We start from the raw sequence: 21,719 nt of genomic DNA, 5'->3' as shown, positions 1-21,719 counted from the left end.
CAAAGTTGTACCCCGACTTACGCGAATTCGACTTAAGCGATTTTCGTCGGACCCACCTATCGAGTAACTTCGGGGTATTGCTGTACTTACATGTACACCAATGCTAGGAGCACAGTTAATAAATTTGATGAGCTTGAAGTGCTAGTCAAGGCATCAAGGTCTTGACATCATTCAGTTAGAATCTGTATATTGCTGATGAAGAGGTCCATTTTACCCCAAAAGCTACATTTTGTTATTTGATATATTACTGGATATATATACAATATTAATCTCCTTAAACAATGGAATCCAGTACAACAGAGCCATTTGTATTTAAGGCAGATATTGTTGAGATATCAGAGATGTGATGGCACAGATATAAGCAGTACAGAATTGGAATTTGGGGAGTACAATGTGTACAGAAAGGATAGACAGGACAGGAAGGGAAGAGGGGTTATGCTGTTAGTTAATAAACACAAAAGATAAAGAAGTGCACCCAACTGATGTTGGTGGACAATGCAATGTTGAGTCTGTTTGGTGTGACATATGCATTGGGAAAGGAAAAATGAGTAGGGGCAGGTAGGTAGGTGTGTGTGTGTGTGTGTGTGTGTGTTATAGGCCTAATGAATCTGTTGAGTATAATTAGCAATTGTGCAGAGAAATAGTGGGCCAGTAAATCAATGTCTTACAATGGGGGATTTTAACTTTCCAGATATTGACTGGAACTTGTGGGTTGGTCACTCGCACACTAGCAAGACTTTTTTTGGATTTACTGGATGACTGTTTTCTACAGCAGCATGTTCGAGAGGCAACCAGAAGGAGTAATACTCTTGATCTGATTATCTGCACTGCTGATTCATGCATTAGGAATTTACAGATAAAGGAACCAATAGGTGACAGTGATCACAGTGTACCAGTGTGGGATTTACTTAAAGATGTAACTACCATCAAGGGTAAAGGGAAGGGCTTTTGCTTTCATAAAGGTGACTACAGGGGTCTCAGACAGTTTTTAAATTCTGTACAGTGGGATCAACTGATGATGTTACCAACGTTGAATTCAAAATTGGAAGCCTTCAGGGACTTAATCTTGGAGGCTACTAGGCTTTTCATTCCAACTAAGAAATACTGTTCAAGGTTCAGGCCGAAATGGATGTCAGATGAATTAATGAGGCTTGTGGCAGAAAAGAAAAATGTATGGGGATGCATATAAATTATCAAGTGACACAGAAGCCTATGACAGGTATAAGCTTGTCTGTAATCAAGTCACAAAGGAGGTTAGGCAGGTGAAGGCAGATTATGAGAAATCATTGGCAAAGGAGGCAAAGTAAAACAGCAAAGGATTCTTTATTTATGTAAACTCTAGAAGGAAAGGGATGAATCAGATTGGACCACTTAACATAGATGGGTTGACTATTGATTATCATGCTCAGGTAGCTGATAAACTGAATGAGTATTTTGCATCTACATTCACACATGAGTTATTCAATGAGGGGAAAGCCAAAAGTTTAAACTCTAACAGTGAGCTAAGTGATTTTGTAATAACTGAGAGCAAAGTGGAAGAGAAATTGTTGAAGTTAAACATAAGGAAGGCACCTGGGGTGGATGGGATCTATACACTTAAATTAAAGGAGGTAGCAAAGGAAATAAGCAAACCCTTAGCCATAATTATGAGAACTTCCTTGGACTCAGGGGAGGTCCCAATGGACTGGAGGTGTGCAAATGTATCACCAAATCAAAGGGGGAGGGGGTTCAAAAGGTGACACAAATAACTATAGACCTGTTAGTTTAACTTGTGTTCTGGAGAAAATAATGGAATCACTGGTTAAAGAAGCATTGCAGGATCATCTAGACAAAACTTCAGTAATAGTTAAGACACAGCATGGGTTTGTTAAGGGAGGTCTTGTCTGACCAATTTGATTGGATACTATGATGTGGTCACAAAGGAACTGAATGTCAAAAATAATTCTGATATCATATACTTGGATTTCAGGAAAGCTTTTGATACTGTTGCACATGGAAGACTGCTGTACAAATTGGAGAGGTATGGCATTAAGGGTAAGTTGCTACATTGGATTAAGGGATGGTTGAGTGGGAGATGACCGAGTGGTAATCAATGGACACTGGTGTTCATGGACAAATGTTATTAGTGGAGTCCCCCAGGGTTCAGTGCTAGTCCATTGTTGTTTTGTGTATTCATCAATGATATTGATGAAGGCATATCAATATTAATGTCCAAGTTTGCAGATGATACAAAGGTTGGCAGGGTTGTTAACGACAGTAAAGACAGAATGCTACTCCAACTGGACCTAGACAAGTTGGGCAAATGGGCTGAGAAGTAGCAACTGAAGTTTAACATTGACAAATGCAAAATACTGCATATGGGTAGCAATAACCCAAGAGAAACATACCAACTGTGTTGTACTACACTCAGGGAAGTGGAAAGTGAAAAAGACCTAGGTGTAACAGTGCAATCAAATATAAAGTTTACTGAGCACTGCAGACAGGCTACCACAGCAGGTAATGGAGTCTTGTCAATGATACATAGGAATTCTGCTAGTAGGGACAGGGCGGTGATTATTCTGTTGTACAAGGCAATGGTCAGGCCACACCTAGAGTACTGTGTAGAGATCTGGAGGCCTCATTTTAGGAAGGATGTAGAGTTGCTGGAATGAGTACAAAGGGCAACAAGATTGGTGAGGGGAACAAAGCTGTGCTCTTACCAAGAAAGGCTTAAGTTCTGCGAATTGCAGTGCCTGGAGAGTAGGCACCTGTGAGGTGATCTGATTGAGGTGTATAAGGCCTTGAATGGGTTGAGCAAGCTGAATGCTGATGGGATTCTTCCTCTTGCTCAGATTAAGAACCCAAGGGGGGCATAGATTCAAATTGAGGAAAGACAGTTGTAGAATAGATGTGCGGAAATTTGCCTTTAGCCAGCGGGTGGTTGATTGATGGAACAGACTTCCATCTTTTATTGTGGAAGTTGATAGCCTAAATAAATTTAAGGCTGAGCTCGACAGGCGTTTGGAACAAATGGAGGGGTGAAATGGGAGGGGTTTTTTTTTTTTCTTTTTTTTGCTGATGCTGCATAAGCTTGCTTTTTTGCATCGTATGCCTCTACTAATGATAATCTCTAGTGAGATTGGCAAAAGGACATCTCTGTGGGCTGCAGAGCTTGGTTACTAGGCATCTTAAAGAAGACCTAACTGAGGTGTATAAGGCTCTGAGAAGAGAAAGTAAAATGAATGAGTGTGTAATTTTTATTTTTTTTTTATATAATCACAGAACTAGGGGCTATAAATTCAAATTACAGGAAAAAGGTTCAGACTGTATTGCAAGAAGTTTGCTTTTATCCATCAAGTTTTTAATTATTTGAAAAGTACTCCTCTGGGTGGTGGAGTCAGACAACTTAACCTATTTTTTAAATTCATTTTTTTGGCTGTTGCAGAAAATGACTTGGGTTTCCTTGCACCATAAGGCTAATACTATTCCTCTTATTCATTTTCAGCGCTGTACTTCTATGGAAAAGTTTTAAGTTTAGTCAGAATAAAACAAAACAAATAAATCAATTGGATGTCAAAAACAACTTGTGTTTTTGAAACCTATTTGAAGAAAATGAAGCATCATCCTGCACATTAAATCCGTTTTGTTTCTGTTATTTATGTTAAATTACATTCTTATTAAATTTTTGTCGAGTAAACTATCTGTGCTTATTTTTCATTTTAACTAAAATTTTTTACTTGGTTTTAGTTTAAGAAAATAATGCTGCACTGCATTATGTTCTTCTGTCTTCATTGCTTAGGGGCCACATACTGTCCCTCCTGACAAGGCTTATACTCTAGAAATTATTATGTTTATCCACAAGATGACCAAAAATAACTAACATCATTTTTAATCGAATTTTACTCAGTCCTGCACAATAGCCAACAGCAAAAAAAAAAAAAAAAAAACACATTCGACCATTAAAAACTCAAACACTTAATGAATATCAGAATCGCCTACTAGGTAATGTTATTTGATTAATAAACAATATTAGTTACTTTAAATCAACTCATGGATAAACACAATCATTTCCAAAGAGCCTAAGAACAAGCTCTTGCCATCACAGAAGGAACAATATAGTCGCCATAAAGTAAAGATAGAAAAAGCATAATATAGTATAGTATTATTTTCTCAAACTATTTCAGTACCTGCATTGAAATAGTACGCCACTTCTCTACTTGATTACAAAGGTTTTCTGTTTATTTTACATTTTAAATTATGGATTGAATTTTGTTAAAAGGGGTATTGAGTGATCGTAAAGAAGTGAAGTGATAGGGTTTCTGATAATCAGAAAGGGGTATGGTGCCAAAAAGTTTGGGAACTGCTGATCTATGCATTACTGATCCAACATTTACCACAATATGTAACAGTTATACTGAATTTCAACCCATGTTTTTTTTTTTTTTTTTTGGTAGTTGTTGGCGCATAGGCTTCTGTGGCCATAATGCACCTCCCAAGTTTTTGCAGTACTTTGATCCAAGCCCGAGGCGGGAATCGAACCCGCGACCTTTGGGTTACCAGGCAAGCACTTTACCCACCCGGCCAGCCCAGTCGGCTCAACCCATGTAACCGCACGATAAACTTTGTTGTATCAGCTGAAACATCAGCAAAAATTATAATCTTCCATGTCCACTGTAGATCCGTACTACCAAACACCTTCACTTTAATTCTTTCAGGAATTCATTCATATATATCTGTTTTCGTATGTGGGCTTTGGGGGAGTATACACACAGATGTACGTTTTAAAGGTTACTTCAAACAATGTGTCCATTAATGCACAAATTACCTTGAAAATTTTAGTACATCCTGTCATCTCTTATCTGCATTTCTAATTTCAGAAATTGCTTATAATAGATGGGGGGATAAAAATAGCGCTGAAATATTATTTGAAATGTATTTAAAATGACACTGAAAATACACACCATGTACACACTCTGAGAAGGATTAAAGCATTTATACACAGTTAGTTTTTACAAAATTTCAGGATTCCACAAAAAAAAAGTTACTCCAAAGAGTCGACTGCTATCAGAAATTCACTCCTTTTTGCTCACATGCATTTAGAAAACTCGTTTGTTTCATGTTTCAACCCTGTTCATGACATGTTCTTAAATCATAACATTCCCACATTATGATTTAAGAGCTTCAGTTTGTCTGTTTAATGACTTTGTTCCAGCATAGCTAACACATTCTCAGGAGAAATGGAATGGTTTTCAATAACTTGTACTATGGCCTTGATAATGTCCCCCCCCCCTCTCTCTCAGCACACACAATATTGCTTACTTCTCTAGCAAGGAAATCAACCAGTCATTTTTTCTTACAATGACAATTAAATTAGATTATTCCAATTCTTATTAAATGGCTTCATTTATGACACGAAAAGCTTTAGACCAGCCTGGACTCCTCAGACCAGACACCCCAAGTAAGTGATTCCTTTCTATATTATCCACTCTTTTTCTTAAAACTTCAACCTATGAAAATACTAAATTACTCCATCTCATATTCAATATATCACTATACACATGCTAAATTCCAAATGCTGGAAAATTAGCAGTTATTAAAAAAACAATTGTACATTACTACACTTTTGGCCTGACAATTTTTTTTTTTTTTAACTATTGCCTAACTTGAACTGGTCAATATACTGATTACTATCAGATGAAAATTTGAAATACTCTCTTAAGTTAAACACATTATTTTTAAATTATATGAGGCAATAATAAAATGTCATAAATACACTAAAAAAAATAAATTGAAAATTGAAAGGAGAAAAGGTGTTTTCAAACATATTTTCACTTACCTAATAAAGCAGCCTGGTGCATCAGTTTCTTAGGGATACAGCCTACGTTTACACAGGTTCCCCCTAAGCCTGAAATATATTAATGGAAATATTGAATTTTTAAAATCATACAGCATATTTTACATATGCAAGTTCAGCCTATTATTTATGTGGTTAAAATTATTATATCACAACCAATATGGATGAAATACAATGATAATTTTAACGAGAAGCCAAGAAGTCATATAGAACTATAGGAGATCATAAAAAATAACAAGTTATGTAATGTATGCACTGTATTAAATTCCAGGTGTGTTCAATTTTTCTTTTCAAGTTAACTGAATTTTTCCATTTTCTGTGATTAACACAGGTAAAGAAGCGAATAACTAATTAATTGTTTTCACTTCATGTTCCTCAACACAAAATTCCCTTAACTTTTTGCAACGTACTTTATTTCCTCCTGTATTTTAATAAAAATCGAAACAAAACATATTTCATGGATATTCTGTAATTAATATAATAAACAAATACACATTAAATGGCCACTTTATTAGGCACACCTACCCTTTTCATGAAATGAATAGGTATACCTCTTTCAGTAGTGGCATCATGTGTTCATACCACATATTATAAAGCAAGAGGGGCGGATATACAGGAACACCCCGACTTACGTAAGGGTTGCATTTCGCAGGACGCTGCATAAGTCGGAATTTCCCCCATGCTTGTGAAGCACTCACGACTGTGTTCGCTGAATTGATTGAATCAAAAAATAAATGTTCGACGAACATGTAAATAGAATTTATTGTATTTATTCAATTTTTTAAGTCATGTGCAGGAAAAATTACAAAAGCGTGCAATTTAAAAATATTTCAAAATCATAAAATTACAAAAAAAGAGAGGAGACAGGCATAACATCAGTAAGTTTTACCTCTTGAACATCATTGCCAGAATTAACATCTTCAGCTGATAAGTACACCACTGTGGAGGTTGAGGGCTGTGGAGATTTAGAAGGGGTCAGCCGCTCAACTTTACGAAAGAACATGTTAATAGATGACTGGACGGTGGCATTTTTTTTCATTGTAGATTTCTTTGTAGCAAGCATATCATTCACCCTTCTGTTAACTTTTAAGAACCGTTCACTGTTAGAATCCATCTTCTCAAAACTCACAACTGTCGATGCAATTTCACAAAATGCCATTGCCATCTCTCTGGTGGTAATCTCGGCTCATTTGGTTCATCTTGAGCTTCGTCAGCATTTTCTTCTTTCACTATTGCTGCCTGCAAGTCAATAAGTTCTTCTTTAGATAATTCCTTCTCTTCTTCTATTAACTCCTCCACATCCTTGGCATCAACCTCCAACTGAAGTAGCTCTGTAACCTTTACAATCTTATCTGTAACCTCTTCATATGATTCACCTTTTTCAAATCCTTCGAAACCTTTTACGTGCTGTGGGCATATTTTCTTCCATCCGCTATTTAAACAACTTTTAGTAATTTCCACCCAGGCCTTATTAATGTTTAAGATGGCGTGAGAAATATTGTAAGATTTCCAAAAGTCTCAACGTAAAATTTTTCTCATCATCTACTGCAGACAATGCCTGAGCAAATTTTGTGGGTAAATAGTATGGTTTTAAATTCGAAATAACACCCTGATCCATAGGTTGGATCAGTGAAGTCGTGTTTTGTGGTAGAAATATGACTCTCACGTTCGAATTGAAATCATCTAGATGCGTAGGATGGACCAGGAGCATGATCTAATAGAAGCAAAATCTTGAAAGGAACGTCGTCTTTACAATATTTTTCAACCTCTGGAATGAAGCGGCATTTAAACCAATCCTCAAAGAGAGATACTGTTATCCATGCTCTCTGGTTTGATCATAAATGCACAGGTAGGGTGGCCTTATTGATGCCCTTAAATGCAAGAGGATTTTTGGAATAGTACACAAGCAGTGGTTTTAATCTGTAATCTCCTGCTGCATATTAGCCCCAAGCAAGAGCACAGCCCCATCTTTTGACACCTTGAAACCTGGCATTGTATTTTCGATCCGGCATTTTTTCCAATCCAGAGCAGTCTCGTCAACGTTAAAAAATTGCTGTGTTGAATAGCCACCTTCATCAATAATTTTTTCCAACACATCACAAAATTTCTCTGCAGCTGCAGAATCGGTACTGGCGACTTCACCGCATACTTTAAAGTTGTGGAAACCAGTGCGATGCTTGAACCTATTAAACCACCCGTTGCTTGCCATGAACTTGGGTTTGCCATACTTATCCTTAATATCTTTATAAATACTTGTTGCTTTTGCTTGAATGTCCATTGGACTCAGGGGCAATCGCTTCTGAATCTGATTTTCCATCCATATTATTAACAGCTGTTCCATCTTCGATATAGCACCTGAATGCCGTTTTGTGATCACTGTTGATCTTAAATGCGTTGATCCTTTGACATGTTCTTTTATACACGCACTGTCCTTTAAAATAGTATTCATTGTCAAAGCAGAGAGACCTAATTCCCTTGCAATAGATGACAAACTTTGTCCTGCTTCGTACTTCTTAATCATTTTCATCTTCATTTCTAAATCAATTTTGTTTAGTTTCCTGGCACTGCCAGCACTTGCACTTTCCGTTGGTCCCTTTCTCTTCATCATTGTAATACATAAATAGGAATGAAGAGCAGTTTCTGAAAATTTGTTTTTTATATGATTGAAGATTTCAATCATATAAAAAACAAATTTTTTTATATTGGGGAACTCGTTTCACCATAATACCGTAACGTAAAAATCCACACAACTGCAGTTATCAGTATTGTCACAAATACAATAAGATCGAGTTTACTACTCGTTTATAATTATATGCACTAACAGAAAAGCCCAATAAAAAGGAAAGTGCAAATCGTTTTTATTGTTTTTTGGTCGTGACCTCCAGAAACATGCTTTAGAAAAATATCACAAAGGTGTTCAAAATTGATTCTTATAACGGGAACATATGATAACGATGAAAGGGTAATGCAATTTCCATTATAAATATGACCTTTTAAAGAGATAAATAGTTTAGTAATATAGTGAAATTTTCAACTTCCAAGGACTTGGAACGAATTAAAAAAAAAAAAAAAAAAAAAAAAAAAAAGCGTTATTGGGTTCACATTATGATATTTTCACGATACCTCCATTCATTCCTAAGGGATGCAAAATACATTTCCACGATTTTTTTAAGTTTGCACCGGCTGGCAAAAACTTATGTAAAGTCGAATTTCCATAAGTCGAGTGTTATGTAAGTCGGGGAGTTCCTGTATAGGGATGATGAAATTCGATATAACAATGAGAAAGATGAACGATTTAAGTGACTTTGATCATAGCATAATAGTTGATGCCAGATGTGCTAGTATATGTATCATGGAAACTGCAACCCTGCTGAAGTTTACATATCAGAAACAGCTCACTGATGTGAAACAAAGACTTGTGCAGGATAACAGAATGGCTATAGACATTCATTTGAAGTACCTACACAGTCACTTCCTGGAATGGCTATAGTCAGTAAAATAACCCAGTACAACAGTGGTAATCAAAGAAGCATTTTAGAATGCATGAATTGTACCTTGTCACAGATGAATATTGCAGCCAACAACAACCGGTTCTGCTTCTGTCAGCAAAAAAAACAAAAAACAAAAACAAAAACGATTAGAGTGGGCTCAGGAACACCAACACATCGCGCAGTGGAGGACTAGAAAAACACTGCCTGGTGTGAAGAATCCCAGTTCCTGCTGTTTCGTAATGATGGGGATATTGTTGATATGGGGATTTGATGGCGCATAAGCTACTTTGGCTATAATGCGCCATAATGTAATGATGGGGAGAAGAGAATGACTAAAACAGCATGAATCAATGGACCTATCCTACAGGCTGGTGATGGTGTAATGAGGAGTGTTATTCGTGTTACATAATGAGTTTCTTGATACCAGTTGTACAACAACATCAATGCCAATGGTTATCTGGAAATTGTTTCTAATCAGGAGAATCCCTTCACAGCTGCTTCAGCTAAAGTACATGGATAACTTTTGTGATATACATGAAAATAATATTAATAATAATTAGTTAGGTTTCTGTCTATAATTATTATTGATTTTAATGAAATTTGGGATAACAAATTTTTCTAAAAAGAGTCAAATATAAATTTCATGAAAATCTGTCCACTGATATTTCAGTAAATGGACTAACAGACTACGTGAAACAAACAGATGCTTCATGAATTTGTGAACACTCCTAAAATTAGTAGTCCAGTGTCTTCTTTTCTGCTAATCTCAATGGTTAGGGTAACACTATGGATTAACAGAAAGCCTGTATCCTGATTAAAACTGAAGTTGCTGCTGCTGAAAACATTTGACATAAAAGATAGAAAAGTGGTAAAAAAAAAAAAAAAAAAAAACTATTAGAAAAAAATTGTTTTATTTTAAACATTTTTAAAATTTAAAATCATTATTTAATAGCAACTACATCTACCACTCAAAGTACTTGTCTGTAAATCAAAATTTAAAAAAAAATAATAAATAAAATATAGCGTTTATTCAAAAATGTTACTTTCTGATAATTTTGCTAGCTAATTTCAAAAATAACAGACTTTGTTCTACTATATACTGACCTTTCTCTAATAAAAAAAAAAAATTTTTTTTTTAAATAAAAAAAATCTACTTTGACCCTATGCATCCATCCCAGAGTACAAACAGAAAATTTATTTATTTATACTTGGTTATATGTTATACCAAATTGATTACAATTTGTAGACCTGAAATGTTACCAACCATGATCAAAGGTAATATTTTGATTTTAATTTTCGATATTTCACCTAAATAGTAGGTATTTAGGTGAAATGTTTGGAATTTTATAGTTACGCAATTCAATCTGTGCATGCACATGCGTTTTTCTTGTTATCTTGTTAGTAGTCAGCCATCACATTAGCATTTCACTTTCCTTAATATCTTTCCTTCATTACCTAATGTACTTGTGATAACCTTGTTCTTTATTGAAACTATCAAATTTTCAGAAAAATAGTCCAAATGGGAAAGCAGAGCTATGAATAAAGAAAATCAAATAATTCATTATGTGCTATACAAGATACATTCAAAGTGTACAAATTTTACTATAAAAGTTTGAGTGAACAGTTGGGCTTATTAAGCTAATCACCTTCACAGTACCTTCCTTCTGTATACATACATACACACTTGCTCCATTGGTCTTTCCAAGCTTTGAAATTCTTTAAAATTTCATTTCTGGCACATGTAGGGCCCACTCTGGCATTTTCTTTGGTGTCATTTACTGTACCAAAATTACCCCAAAGACCAATTTCCAGTTTAGAGAATAGCCAGAAGTCAAACAGCGTAAGGTTGAGGAGTAGGGAGACTGCTGCATGATAGATTTTTTTTCACAGCCAAGAACTACTATTGCTGTGTGAGTGGGAGCATTATTAGCATTAGCATTAGTAGAGGCATATGATGCAAGAAAGCAAGCTTATTCAGCATCAGCCAAAAAAAAAAAAAAAAAAACCCCACTCCCATTTCACCCCTCCGTTCGTTCGAAATACCTGTCCAGTTGAGCTTTAAATTTGTTTAGGCTATCAACTTCAACAACAAATGATGGAAGTCGGTTCCACCAACCAACCACCCGCTGGCCAAAGGCAAATTTCCGCACATCTATCCGACATCCGTCCTTCCTCAATTTGAATTTATGCCCTCTGAGGTGATTATTCTGAGAAAGATGAAGAATCCCATTGGCATTTAGCATGCTCAAACCATTCAAAGCCTTATACACCTCTATCAGATCACCTTGCCGGTGCCTAGTCTCCAGACTCTGCAATTTGCAAAACTTAAGCCTTTCTTCGTAAGAGCAACCCTTTGTTCCATTCACTAATCTTGTTGCCCTTCTCTGTACCCGTTCCAGCAGCTCTACATCCTTCTTGAAATGAGGCCTCCAGACCTGTATACAGTACTCAAGATGTGGCCTAACCATTGCCTTATACAAGGGAATAATCACCTCCTTATCCCTGCTAGAAAAATTCCTGTATATCATTGACAAGACACCATGAGCTACTCTTGCAGCTCGTCTGCACTGCTCAGAGAACTTCATATCTGCCTGCACAATCACCCCCAGGTCCTTTTCATTCTCCACCACTGTCAGTGTAGTACCGCAGAGTTGATACGTTGCTCTGGGGTTACTGTTTCCCATATGTAGTACTTTACATTTGTCAATGTTAAACTTCATTTGCCACCTCTCAGCCCATCTGTTCAACCTTTCCAGATCCTGTTGCAACAGCATAGCGTCAGTAGTGTCCTTAACGACCCTGCCAACCTTTGTATCATCTGCAAACTTGGACATTAAACTTGATATACCATCATCAATATCATTCATAAACACCGAAAACAACAACGGACCCAACACTGAACCTTGAGGAACTCCACTAATAACATTAGTCCACGTTGAGCGGTGTCCATTGATTACCACTCTCTGTCTTCTGCCACTCAACCATCCCCTTATCCATAGCAGCAATTTGCCTCCAATGCCACACTGCTCCAATTTGTGCAGCAGTCTTCCATGTGCAACAGTATCAAAAGCCTTTCTAAGATCCAAATATATAATATCAAAGTTATTCCCTGCATCCAGTTCTTTTGTGACTACATCATAGTATCCAATCAAATTGGTCAGACAAGACCTGCCCTTAACAAAACCATGCTGTGTCTGAGCTATAACTGAATTCTTGTCCAGATGATCCTGCAGTGCTTCTTTAACCAGTGCCTCCATTAATTTACCTGGAACAGAAGTTAAACTAACAGGTCTATAATTACTTGTGTCAGCCTGTGATCCTCCTTTGTGAATTGGGGTTACATTTGCACATCTCCAGTCTATGGGTACCTCCCCTGAGTCCAAAGAAGCTCTCGTAATTATGGCTAGGGGTTTGCATACTTCCTTTGCTGCCTCCTTTAATATAACTGGATAGATCCCATCCACCCCAGGTGCCTTTTTTATGTTTATCCTCAACAATCTCTCCTCCACTTCCCTCTCAGTTATTACAAAATCATCCAGCTCACTGCCAATGTTTACTTTACCTACATCATTCCCCTTCCCGAATAACTCCTCATGCGTGAATGTAGATGCAAAATACTCGTTTAGATTGTTAGCCACCTGAGCAGGATCCTCAACTGTTGAACCATCAATATCCAGTGGACCAATCTGATTCATCCCTTTCCTTCTCGAGTTCAAATATGTAAAGAACTCTTTTCTGTTTTTCTTTGCATCCTTTGCCAAGGATTTTTCGTAGTCTGCCTTTGCCTGCCTAATCTCCTTTGTGACTTGGTTACAGACCAACTTATATCTATCATAGGCTTCCATGTCACCCATTAATTTGTATGTATCCCATGCGTTTTTCTTCTCTGCCACATGTATCATTAGTTCATCTGACAACCATTTAGGCCTAAACCTTGAACAATATTTCTTAGTTGGTATGTAAAGCCTGGTAGCCTCCAAGATTAGTTCCTTGAATGCTTCCCATTTTGAGTTTGCTGTTGGTAACATCATCAGTTGGTCCCACTGTATAGAATTTAAATACTGTCTCAGACCATCATAGTCGCCTTTACGAAAACAAAAACCCTTCCCTTTACCTCTGATGGTAATTACCTCCTTGAGTAAATCCCACTTCAACACACTGTGATCACTGCCACCTAGTTGTTCATTTATCTGCAGATTCTTAATGCATGAAGAATCACTACTGATAATCAGATCAAGAGTATTGCTCCCTCTTGTTGCCTCACGAACATGCTGATGTAGAAAACAATCATCCAATAAATCCACAAAAGCCTTGCTAGTGTGCGAGTGACCAACCCACAAATTCCAGTCAATATCTGGGAAATTAAAATCCCCCATTATAAGACTCTCTGATTTACTGGCCCACTATTTCTCTGTACAATATCTTATTATACTCATCAGAGTCATTAGGCCTATAGCACACTCCTACTCTCAATTTTGATTTCCCTATGCTTATGTCACACCAAACTGACTCGACACTGCCCTGTCCATCGATGTCGACTGGCTTCACTTCATTATCATAGTGCAGATCCAGCCATCTTCCATTTCTGAGGTAACTTCGCCTCATATTCTCAAGCTAACATCCCAAAACCTCAATGTCGTAAGCAGCAGTAATGCTTCTCCACAGTCACAAATTTGTGGTGCATATACCCTTATAATAATAATAAAAAAATTATCAGCATGACTTTGATGTTCAATTTTGTTGTACTAGACTTCTTGAGCTGTGGGGACATTTTTGTGTGCCATCTGAATGATTTCACCTTGGTCTTGGGGTCGTAGGTGAATATCCCACTCTCATCCCCAATGACCACTTTTCTTAGGAAACTCAGATCCTGCATAGATCTCTTCGAATAAATCGCCTGTGCCGGCTTTCCTGCAGTCCATTTGACTGTCCAACAGTAAGCATGGAACTTTGCACACACATGACACACCCCTGAATCTTGTATCAGGATTGTGTGTACTGAGCCTACAAACGGTTCAACTTCATGAGACATCTCAACAACAATTTGCTATCATTTCAATGTTTTCTGTCCATTTTAAAATTGATTAAACCACTGTTTTCTTCAAAGCATCATCTCCATAAACTTTTTTGTAACTTGTAACATCTCTGCAGTACTTTTCCCCAAGTTTAAAGAGGTTGATGTTAGCATGCCGTTTCAAAACTATGACATCCCACAATCAATCTGCTGTGACACACAAGCAAAATGATCAAGCCAGTTCTCACTTAACATGCGTATGCATCAAGATCAACATCAATGCCCCACAAAACCTTACAGCTGTAATGCAAACTATTTAAATACTAGCATGAAATTCTGGGGACTTTTTGATTGTACTATGTATGCTTACACAGCTTTAAATAGCTGCCAATGTGTCACTGCTCAAGATGTCAGCTTTTTTTTCTTGCTCCGAGAGTCTGAGGGCATTTAGTAAAACACACTAATCGGTTCTTATTCAATTCTTGCAATTTGATCCATGTTATAGTAATTTTAAAAGTGCCTCATTGGCACTTTTATACAGTTGCCAACTTTTGACTTTCAAAAATCTGAGATCAGATTGTGAGCAGAAGGGAAATTTTTTTTTTTGGCTAAAAGGTTTCAAGTTTGCAAAAAGCAGGAATTCTCAAAAAACAGGACAGCAGGAGAATTTTTGAAAAGAGGGTTTTTTTTTTTTTTTTTTTTATAGTCTACGCTGAACTTGAAATTTCACTGAAAACATACATTTTATATAAAAATGCAGGCACAGGATTATTTAACAGTACAGTATATCAAACATTAGCTTACTTACGATTTTTCTGCCTGTGGATTTCTGTTTGGATTGTCTGTTAGACATCAACTGATTATGACTCCAAAAAAACATACAGGCGCTCCTCGACTTACGTAATACTCAACTTACGTAAATTTGACTTTACGTAAGTTGAGTTTAAGTGCTGGCTGGTGCAAACTAAAAAAAAAAAAATATGGAAATAAGTTTTGCATCCCACAGGAATAAATGGAGGTACTGTGAAAATATTGGGGTTTTTTTTGTTAGTTGTCGGTGCATTGGCTTCTCTGGCCATAATACACCTCCCAAAGTTTTTGCATTTTACTGTGATCCAAGCCAGAGGAAGGATTCGAACCCAGGACCTTTGGGGGTTGCCAGGCAGGCACTTTACCCACCTGGCTAGCCGGGTCGGCTGAAAATATTGTAATTGAACCCAATAACACCTTGCATGTGTTTTTTTCCCCAAGACCTCAGAAGTTGAAATTTTTGCTATATAACTAAGCTATTTAACTTTCTAAAATGTCATTTTTATAATGAAAATGTTATTAGTTTTATATAAATTTATGTCAAACAAGCACAACACAAAAATCACTTAACTAAAGGAAGAAAAAACAAAACATGCAGCCAACACATTTACAAATGCTACTATTTGGCTGAGGGGAAGGGCTACATGGTCTGGCCAGAGAGTGCACTACATTTTCATCGTTATCATAAGTTCCATTATAAAAATCAATTTTGAACACCTTTGTGATATTTTTCTACAGCACATTTCTGGAGGTCACAACCATAAAACAATAAAAAAAAATTGCACTTTTCAGTTTATTGGGCTTTTCTGTTAGTGAAATCTATTACAAAAGGGGTAGTAAACTCTATCTTATTGCATTTGCAATAATACTGATAACTGGAATAGTGGGTTTTTATGTTATTATAGTGAATGTGTTTCCCTTTTACAGAAATCTTCAATCATAAAAAACAAATAAATTTCAGAATCTTCACTTCATTCTTATTTACTCATTACAATGATGAAGGGAAAGTGACCAATGGAAAGTGCAAGTGGTGGCAGTGATAAGAAACGAAAACAAAACTGATTTAAGAAATGAAGACGAAAATGAGTAAGAAGCAGGACAAAGTTTGTCATCTCTTGCATGGGAATTAGGTCTTGCTGCTTCAATAGTGAATACTATTTTAAAGGACAGTGCACGTATAAAGGTATGTTAAAGCACTCAGGTACTATATCACAGATGGAAAATCAGATTCAGAAGCAAGTGCCCTTGAGTCTAATGGCCATTCAAGCAAACGCAAGGAGTATTTATGAAGATATTAAGGATAAGTACGGCAAACCCCAAGCCAAGTTGATGGTAAGCAATGGATGGTTTAATAGTTTCAAGCATCACACTGGTTACCACAATGTTAAAGTAAAATTTTTGAAATTGCACACTTTTGAAATTTTTCCTGTGCACAAGTTTAAAAAAATTGAATAAATAATTCTATTTACATGTTCGTTGAACATTTCTTTTTAGCATTAATCAAATTCAGTGCATATAGTTGTGAGTGCTGTATAAGCCTTTAAGGAAATTCCGACTTGCGTAAAATTCGACTTATACAGAGTTCCACAGAACGCAACCCTTACGTAAGTCGGGGAGTGTCTGTACAGACTTTAGCTTCTTCAGAAATGCTGAGTCAAAGTTTTGTTTATAACAATGGCCCTGCTGTCCAAGAGCATCTTGGAAACTTCCACAGAAAGAGAACCAAACTCAGTTTTTGTTTTTCTCACTGCTGATTATCCTCTTGTACTTAAAGATTACTACGATGAATTGTTAGCATCCAACATAACTGAGAATAGTTTGTTATATTTCAAGCTACATTGTGCACATGTAAGTTCCACCAACCACGCAACACCAATTCCTTCCTCTTTCATTGTAGTGTCTGATAAGTTCTCACACTGAAACTGACAGTACTGATGCTGCAAAACATCTACTACAGGAGTCGGCAACCTTTTTTTGAGTGAAGAGCCATTTCTGATCTATTTTAAATAAGAGAATCCGAAGAGCCGCACCTCAGCTCAAGCAGAGAGAAGGGGGTTAAGAAATGAAATAGAGTGGGAAGTTGTTTTATTAAAAAAAATAAATATTTTGAATTATTATTTATTAATACTGAAAACATGTCACAAACATGCAATTAGGTACCAATTAATGTGACTTTTGCTGCTGAACTTTTTTTTTTTTTATGTAAACCCCAAACACGCGAAGTATTAGAACCAAGCTTGGGTTGGAGACTGACAAGATGAAAGAAGATATTTGCTGACATTAGACTTGAACTTCTGTAGACTGTAATTTTCAGGAAATACGTACGAAGGAAGGTTGTTCCAGAAAACGGGCAGTTGAATGAATAAACGAGGAAGATGAAAAGTTGGTTCTGTGAGTTTGAAGTTGGACAGTAAATGGATGTTGGCGTCACGTGTTTGGACTGTTCGAAAGAGAGAACAGGAATAGTAGAAGCCAATTCAGAAGAACAGTGCCCAAGGAAGTATCTGTAAAAAAGGCACGCAGCAGAAACAGTACATCTATGAGACAGTGAGTGGAGACTCTGTTAGAGAGGAGTCATTAATTAACCTAACTGCCATCTTCTGAATGGAATCTAGTAGCCTGAGAGAGGTTTTAGGGGCACCACCCCAGATGTGGGAAAAATATTCCATGGTAGGGCAAATTTGCGATTTGTACAGAGTGAACAGCTGTTTGAAAGAAAAGAAACACCGAGAGCGAAAGATAAAACAAGTTTTTTAGATGCAGAGGAAATATTTGTAATGTGCTTGTTTTTTTTTTTTTTTGTTAATTGTTGGCACATCAGCTGCTGTGGCCATAATGCACCTCCCAAGGTTTTTGCACTACTCTGATCCAAGCCCGAGGCGGGATCCGAACCCGCCAGAATATCACCAGTGGATCGACACTTATGGAATCCATACTGGCGATCACTGATCAGACAGAAGGTTTCTAGGTAGCTTAAGAGTTGGTGGTTAATTGATTTCTCCATTACTTTAGAAAGAGTAGAAGTAATTGCAATGGGAGGGATTTGTCACCCTTTTTAGGAACTGGCTGTATATGAGCAAATTTCCAAGCAGAAGGAAAAATACCTTTGGAATAAGAAAGTGAAAAAAGGCGGCAAAGAACAAGCGTAAGTTCAAGAGCACAGGTTTTGAGAATAAGTAGAGAAATACCATCAGGACCTGGAGCTTTCTTAGCATCGAGATTTGTCAAAATCCTTCTGACATCCTTTTGACGGAAGACCATAGGAGGCATTGAATGGAGTGTGTTGGGAATGGTGGGAGGTGTGTTTTACCAAGATCATTAATACACGAGTTGGAAGAAAAATGGGATGCTCAACAGGTCAGCTTTATCCTTGGAGTGAAAACAGAACCATCTGGTTTTTACAGAGGTGGGAGCAGAGATGGGCAAAAGTTGCAGCCAATAGCTTTGGCAAGAGACCAGAATGCTCGGCTACCCTAATGGTAAGAAGCAAGTTTTTTACTCTTAGCCTGTTCAAAATCTAGTTTGGACTGATTAATAATTGCTTTACAATTGTTGCGAGCTTTGGTGTAGACACAAAATGAAACTGAAGAATTGGAAACAAGCCAATTACTATATGCAACGTTCTTCTCTTGAACAGCCTTAGCACATTTATTGGAAAACCAAGGTTTAGATAAAGGACGAGATTTTAAAGTGGAGTGTGGAATTAAGGATTCCATTCCTACAAGAATAATTTCACTGACACGATCTAAGCAAATATTGACATTAGAAGTTTTGAAACAGTAATCCGACCAATGAAAAGAAATTTTGCAGGTATCCCATTTTGCATTCTTGTAATGCCAAACAATATGAGGTTGCAAATAGATATGAGATAAAGGCTCCATTTGAGAAAAGACAATCACCAAGTTGTGATCTGAGGTGCCTAAAGGAACACTCACTTCGACCATGTACTTAGAAGGGTTGCTAGAAGGGTTATTTTTAATATCGTTCACATTCGAAAATATTTGCCCACAGCAATATATCAAACTAAAAACAGAGAAGTCCAAATGCAAATACAGTGGATTCCGGTTGTTTGGACCACCGGTTAATCAGAGCAGCCATTTATTTGGGCCAAATCTTAAAAAACAGAACCAAATCGAGAAAATAGCCAGGGTTTATGCTTAATTGGGACAACATGCCGTTTAATCGTGGCAGGAGACCGCAGCATAGGAGATTACCCTACGATTGTCTCTGGCCATACCACGTGGTTCGGTCGGATTTCTGGAGTTCACAACCATAAAACAATTATCAGTCACCTATTTATTGGACTTTTCTGTTAGTGCAATCTATCAAAAACGGATAGTAAACTTGAACATACTGAATTTGCAATAATACCAACAGCTGGAATTCTGTGGGTTATTATGGTGAAATGTGTTTACACTTCCATGAAATCTGCAATAATATAAAAAATTAATTTTCAGAATCTTCTCTTCATTCCTATCTTTAAAGCTTCGTAACTTGTTACTCTGTTCTGACTTGCACATATCGTGTTACTTGCAATTTGTGTGTGTGTGTGTGTGTGTGTGTGTGTGTGTGTGTGTGTGTGTGTGTGTGTGTGTGTGTGTGTGTGTGTGTGTGTGTGCGCGCGTGTGTGCGCGCGCGCTGTGTTCTTTGTTATTGATTGCTTATCTTTTTACTGTTTTAAATTTTAACCCCCACTCACAAATGTCAGTGAACAGAAATGTCAACTAGTTAGTATGTACATATTACAGTGTATATTAATTATTCCGATTATCACGTATATTCTTCCGATTATCATGTATCATTTAATTTTTTAATTGGTAAGGTAACAAAGGGCAAGTTTGTGCTTAATATATCTTTACTTTTATGGCCTGTGGATAATATTCCTCCTATTTTCGCTAATTAGAATCGCTGTTTAATAGAATTAAAATTCAATTTACAAACATGATCACAATGACCGGCGCTTACTACACATCGTATAGTGAGTGATCACCTTTACTATGGTGATTGCATCGTAACGTGATTTGATTGTACAGTGAACCAATTGTAAAGCAGGGGTCCATTGTATTTTTAACTATTTATGTGAAACTTCAGAAAATTGGGGCAGCCGCTTAATCGGGCCAAAATGCACCAGTCCCGATGTGTCCCAAATAACCGGAATCCACTGTATTTTCAAATTTATATACTTGTCCAGTAAGCTAGTCCACACATCAAACACAATTTGGTCTTGCCTTTTCGACTCATCTATTGCTGTCCATTTGTGTAGAAATGCAAGGAGAGCCTTTTGCCTTTACAAATCCTCAATTTCAGTTTAAGGCATTTCAGTTTTGCACTCCACATGTCCTTGATTTTTAAGTCCTCTATCTCCATTTCAAACTGTGCTTCATGTGAGCTAAAAGTTAAAGAGCCGCAGTTACATGTTCAAAGAGCCGCATGCAGCTCGTGAGCCACAGGTTGTCAACCCCTTTTCTATTGCTTTATCTATTTCTTTATCTTTAATGATGCCATGAAGTAATGGAAACTTATCCACAAAAAATTTCAAATTTTAAAATGAACTGCCAGTGGATGAAAATTGTTCTACTTCAGCATTTATAAGAGCACTGTTTTTAAATGGCAACTTGTGCACTAGATAGTGACATGCATTTGGAAATTTACACAAGGGCAGATATCTCTTGTAAAGGTGGTTACTGTGGTTCCCCCTAAACTTACTTTCTTTTTTGGTTTTTCTTCTCTAGTGAGGTCTATATTTGCCAATTTGGTTAGGTGTCTAGGCTTCTACTTATTTATTTCTGAAATTATTATAATTCTTATTTTTACCTTGTCAGCATTACTGGTTGTAGCTGCAACTCTTTTCAAGATGAAGAATAGTGTTTTAATTTCATTAAATTTTTTTATTTATTTTTATTTCATTGAAATTATCCTGAAAGCTGCTGATTCTGTTATTCTGCTGAGTATATGTGATTGTGCTTAATGAATCTGATTTATTTTGCAATATATATATATTTTTTGTTACTACAGCAATATATTGCATCTTAACCTTTTTAAACTTACTTTTTTTGTAAGCCACCTTTTCGAGGATTAGCCACTGCTCTGGATAGAGGAAACATGTAGAATGCATGTGCTACACATTCAAATTTGCCCACCACCATAAAAAAATTCACAATACATTTATTATTCAGGTAGTTACCAAAATAATGTTGTTAATGATCCTTTTCTCATATGACTGTCCTGGGGTATAAACAGATTCTTCTTTTATTATTCTGCATTTTTGTATTATATTCTTATTTATAGTCTTTGTTTTAGATTTTTATATTTCTGCTAGAACTTGAAGCTAACTTTACAAATGCTCCGCTGTGTTTGAAGTTGGGAGGAAAGATAAAGCAAGAGGTATTATTTGGAAAGTTTTTCTAAATGGGGTGGTAAAGCAGTTTGTAAATTTCTTGAGAAAGTTCTGGAGCTAATTAAGTGCACAAAAAGGAAATGAGGTAATTTTAAACAGTCTACAAGGAAGTATGATGGTATGCTGTCCAACCTCAAACACTGGAATAACTTTTTTTTAGTCAATCATCCCCCT

At 36.7% G+C, this 21,719-nt stretch overlaps 1 protein-coding gene across 2 annotated transcripts in view; it reads right to left on the bottom strand.

Annotated features, from left to right (window-relative positions):
* Positions 1 to 21,719, bottom strand: part of LOC150086947 (thioredoxin reductase 1, cytoplasmic-like) — a 147,305-nt gene that overhangs the window by 86,780 nt on the left and 38,806 nt on the right. For both annotated transcript variants that reach the window (XM_090372834.1, XM_090372835.1), the window contains one exon: positions 5,816 to 5,884. In XM_090372834.1, the coding sequence (XP_090228960.1) occupies positions 5,816 to 5,884 (69 nt within the window). The remainder of the gene's footprint in view (positions 1 to 5,815; positions 5,885 to 21,719) is intronic.

Source organism: Mastigoproctus giganteus, chromosome 4 (genome assembly GCF_048544385.1).
Source record: "Mastigoproctus giganteus isolate SK-2022 chromosome 4, ASM4854438v1, whole genome shotgun sequence".
Classification (NCBI taxonomy): Eukaryota; Metazoa; Arthropoda; class Arachnida; order Uropygi; family Thelyphonidae; genus Mastigoproctus; species Mastigoproctus giganteus.
This window is presented reverse-complemented; position numbering and strand designations above follow the sequence as displayed.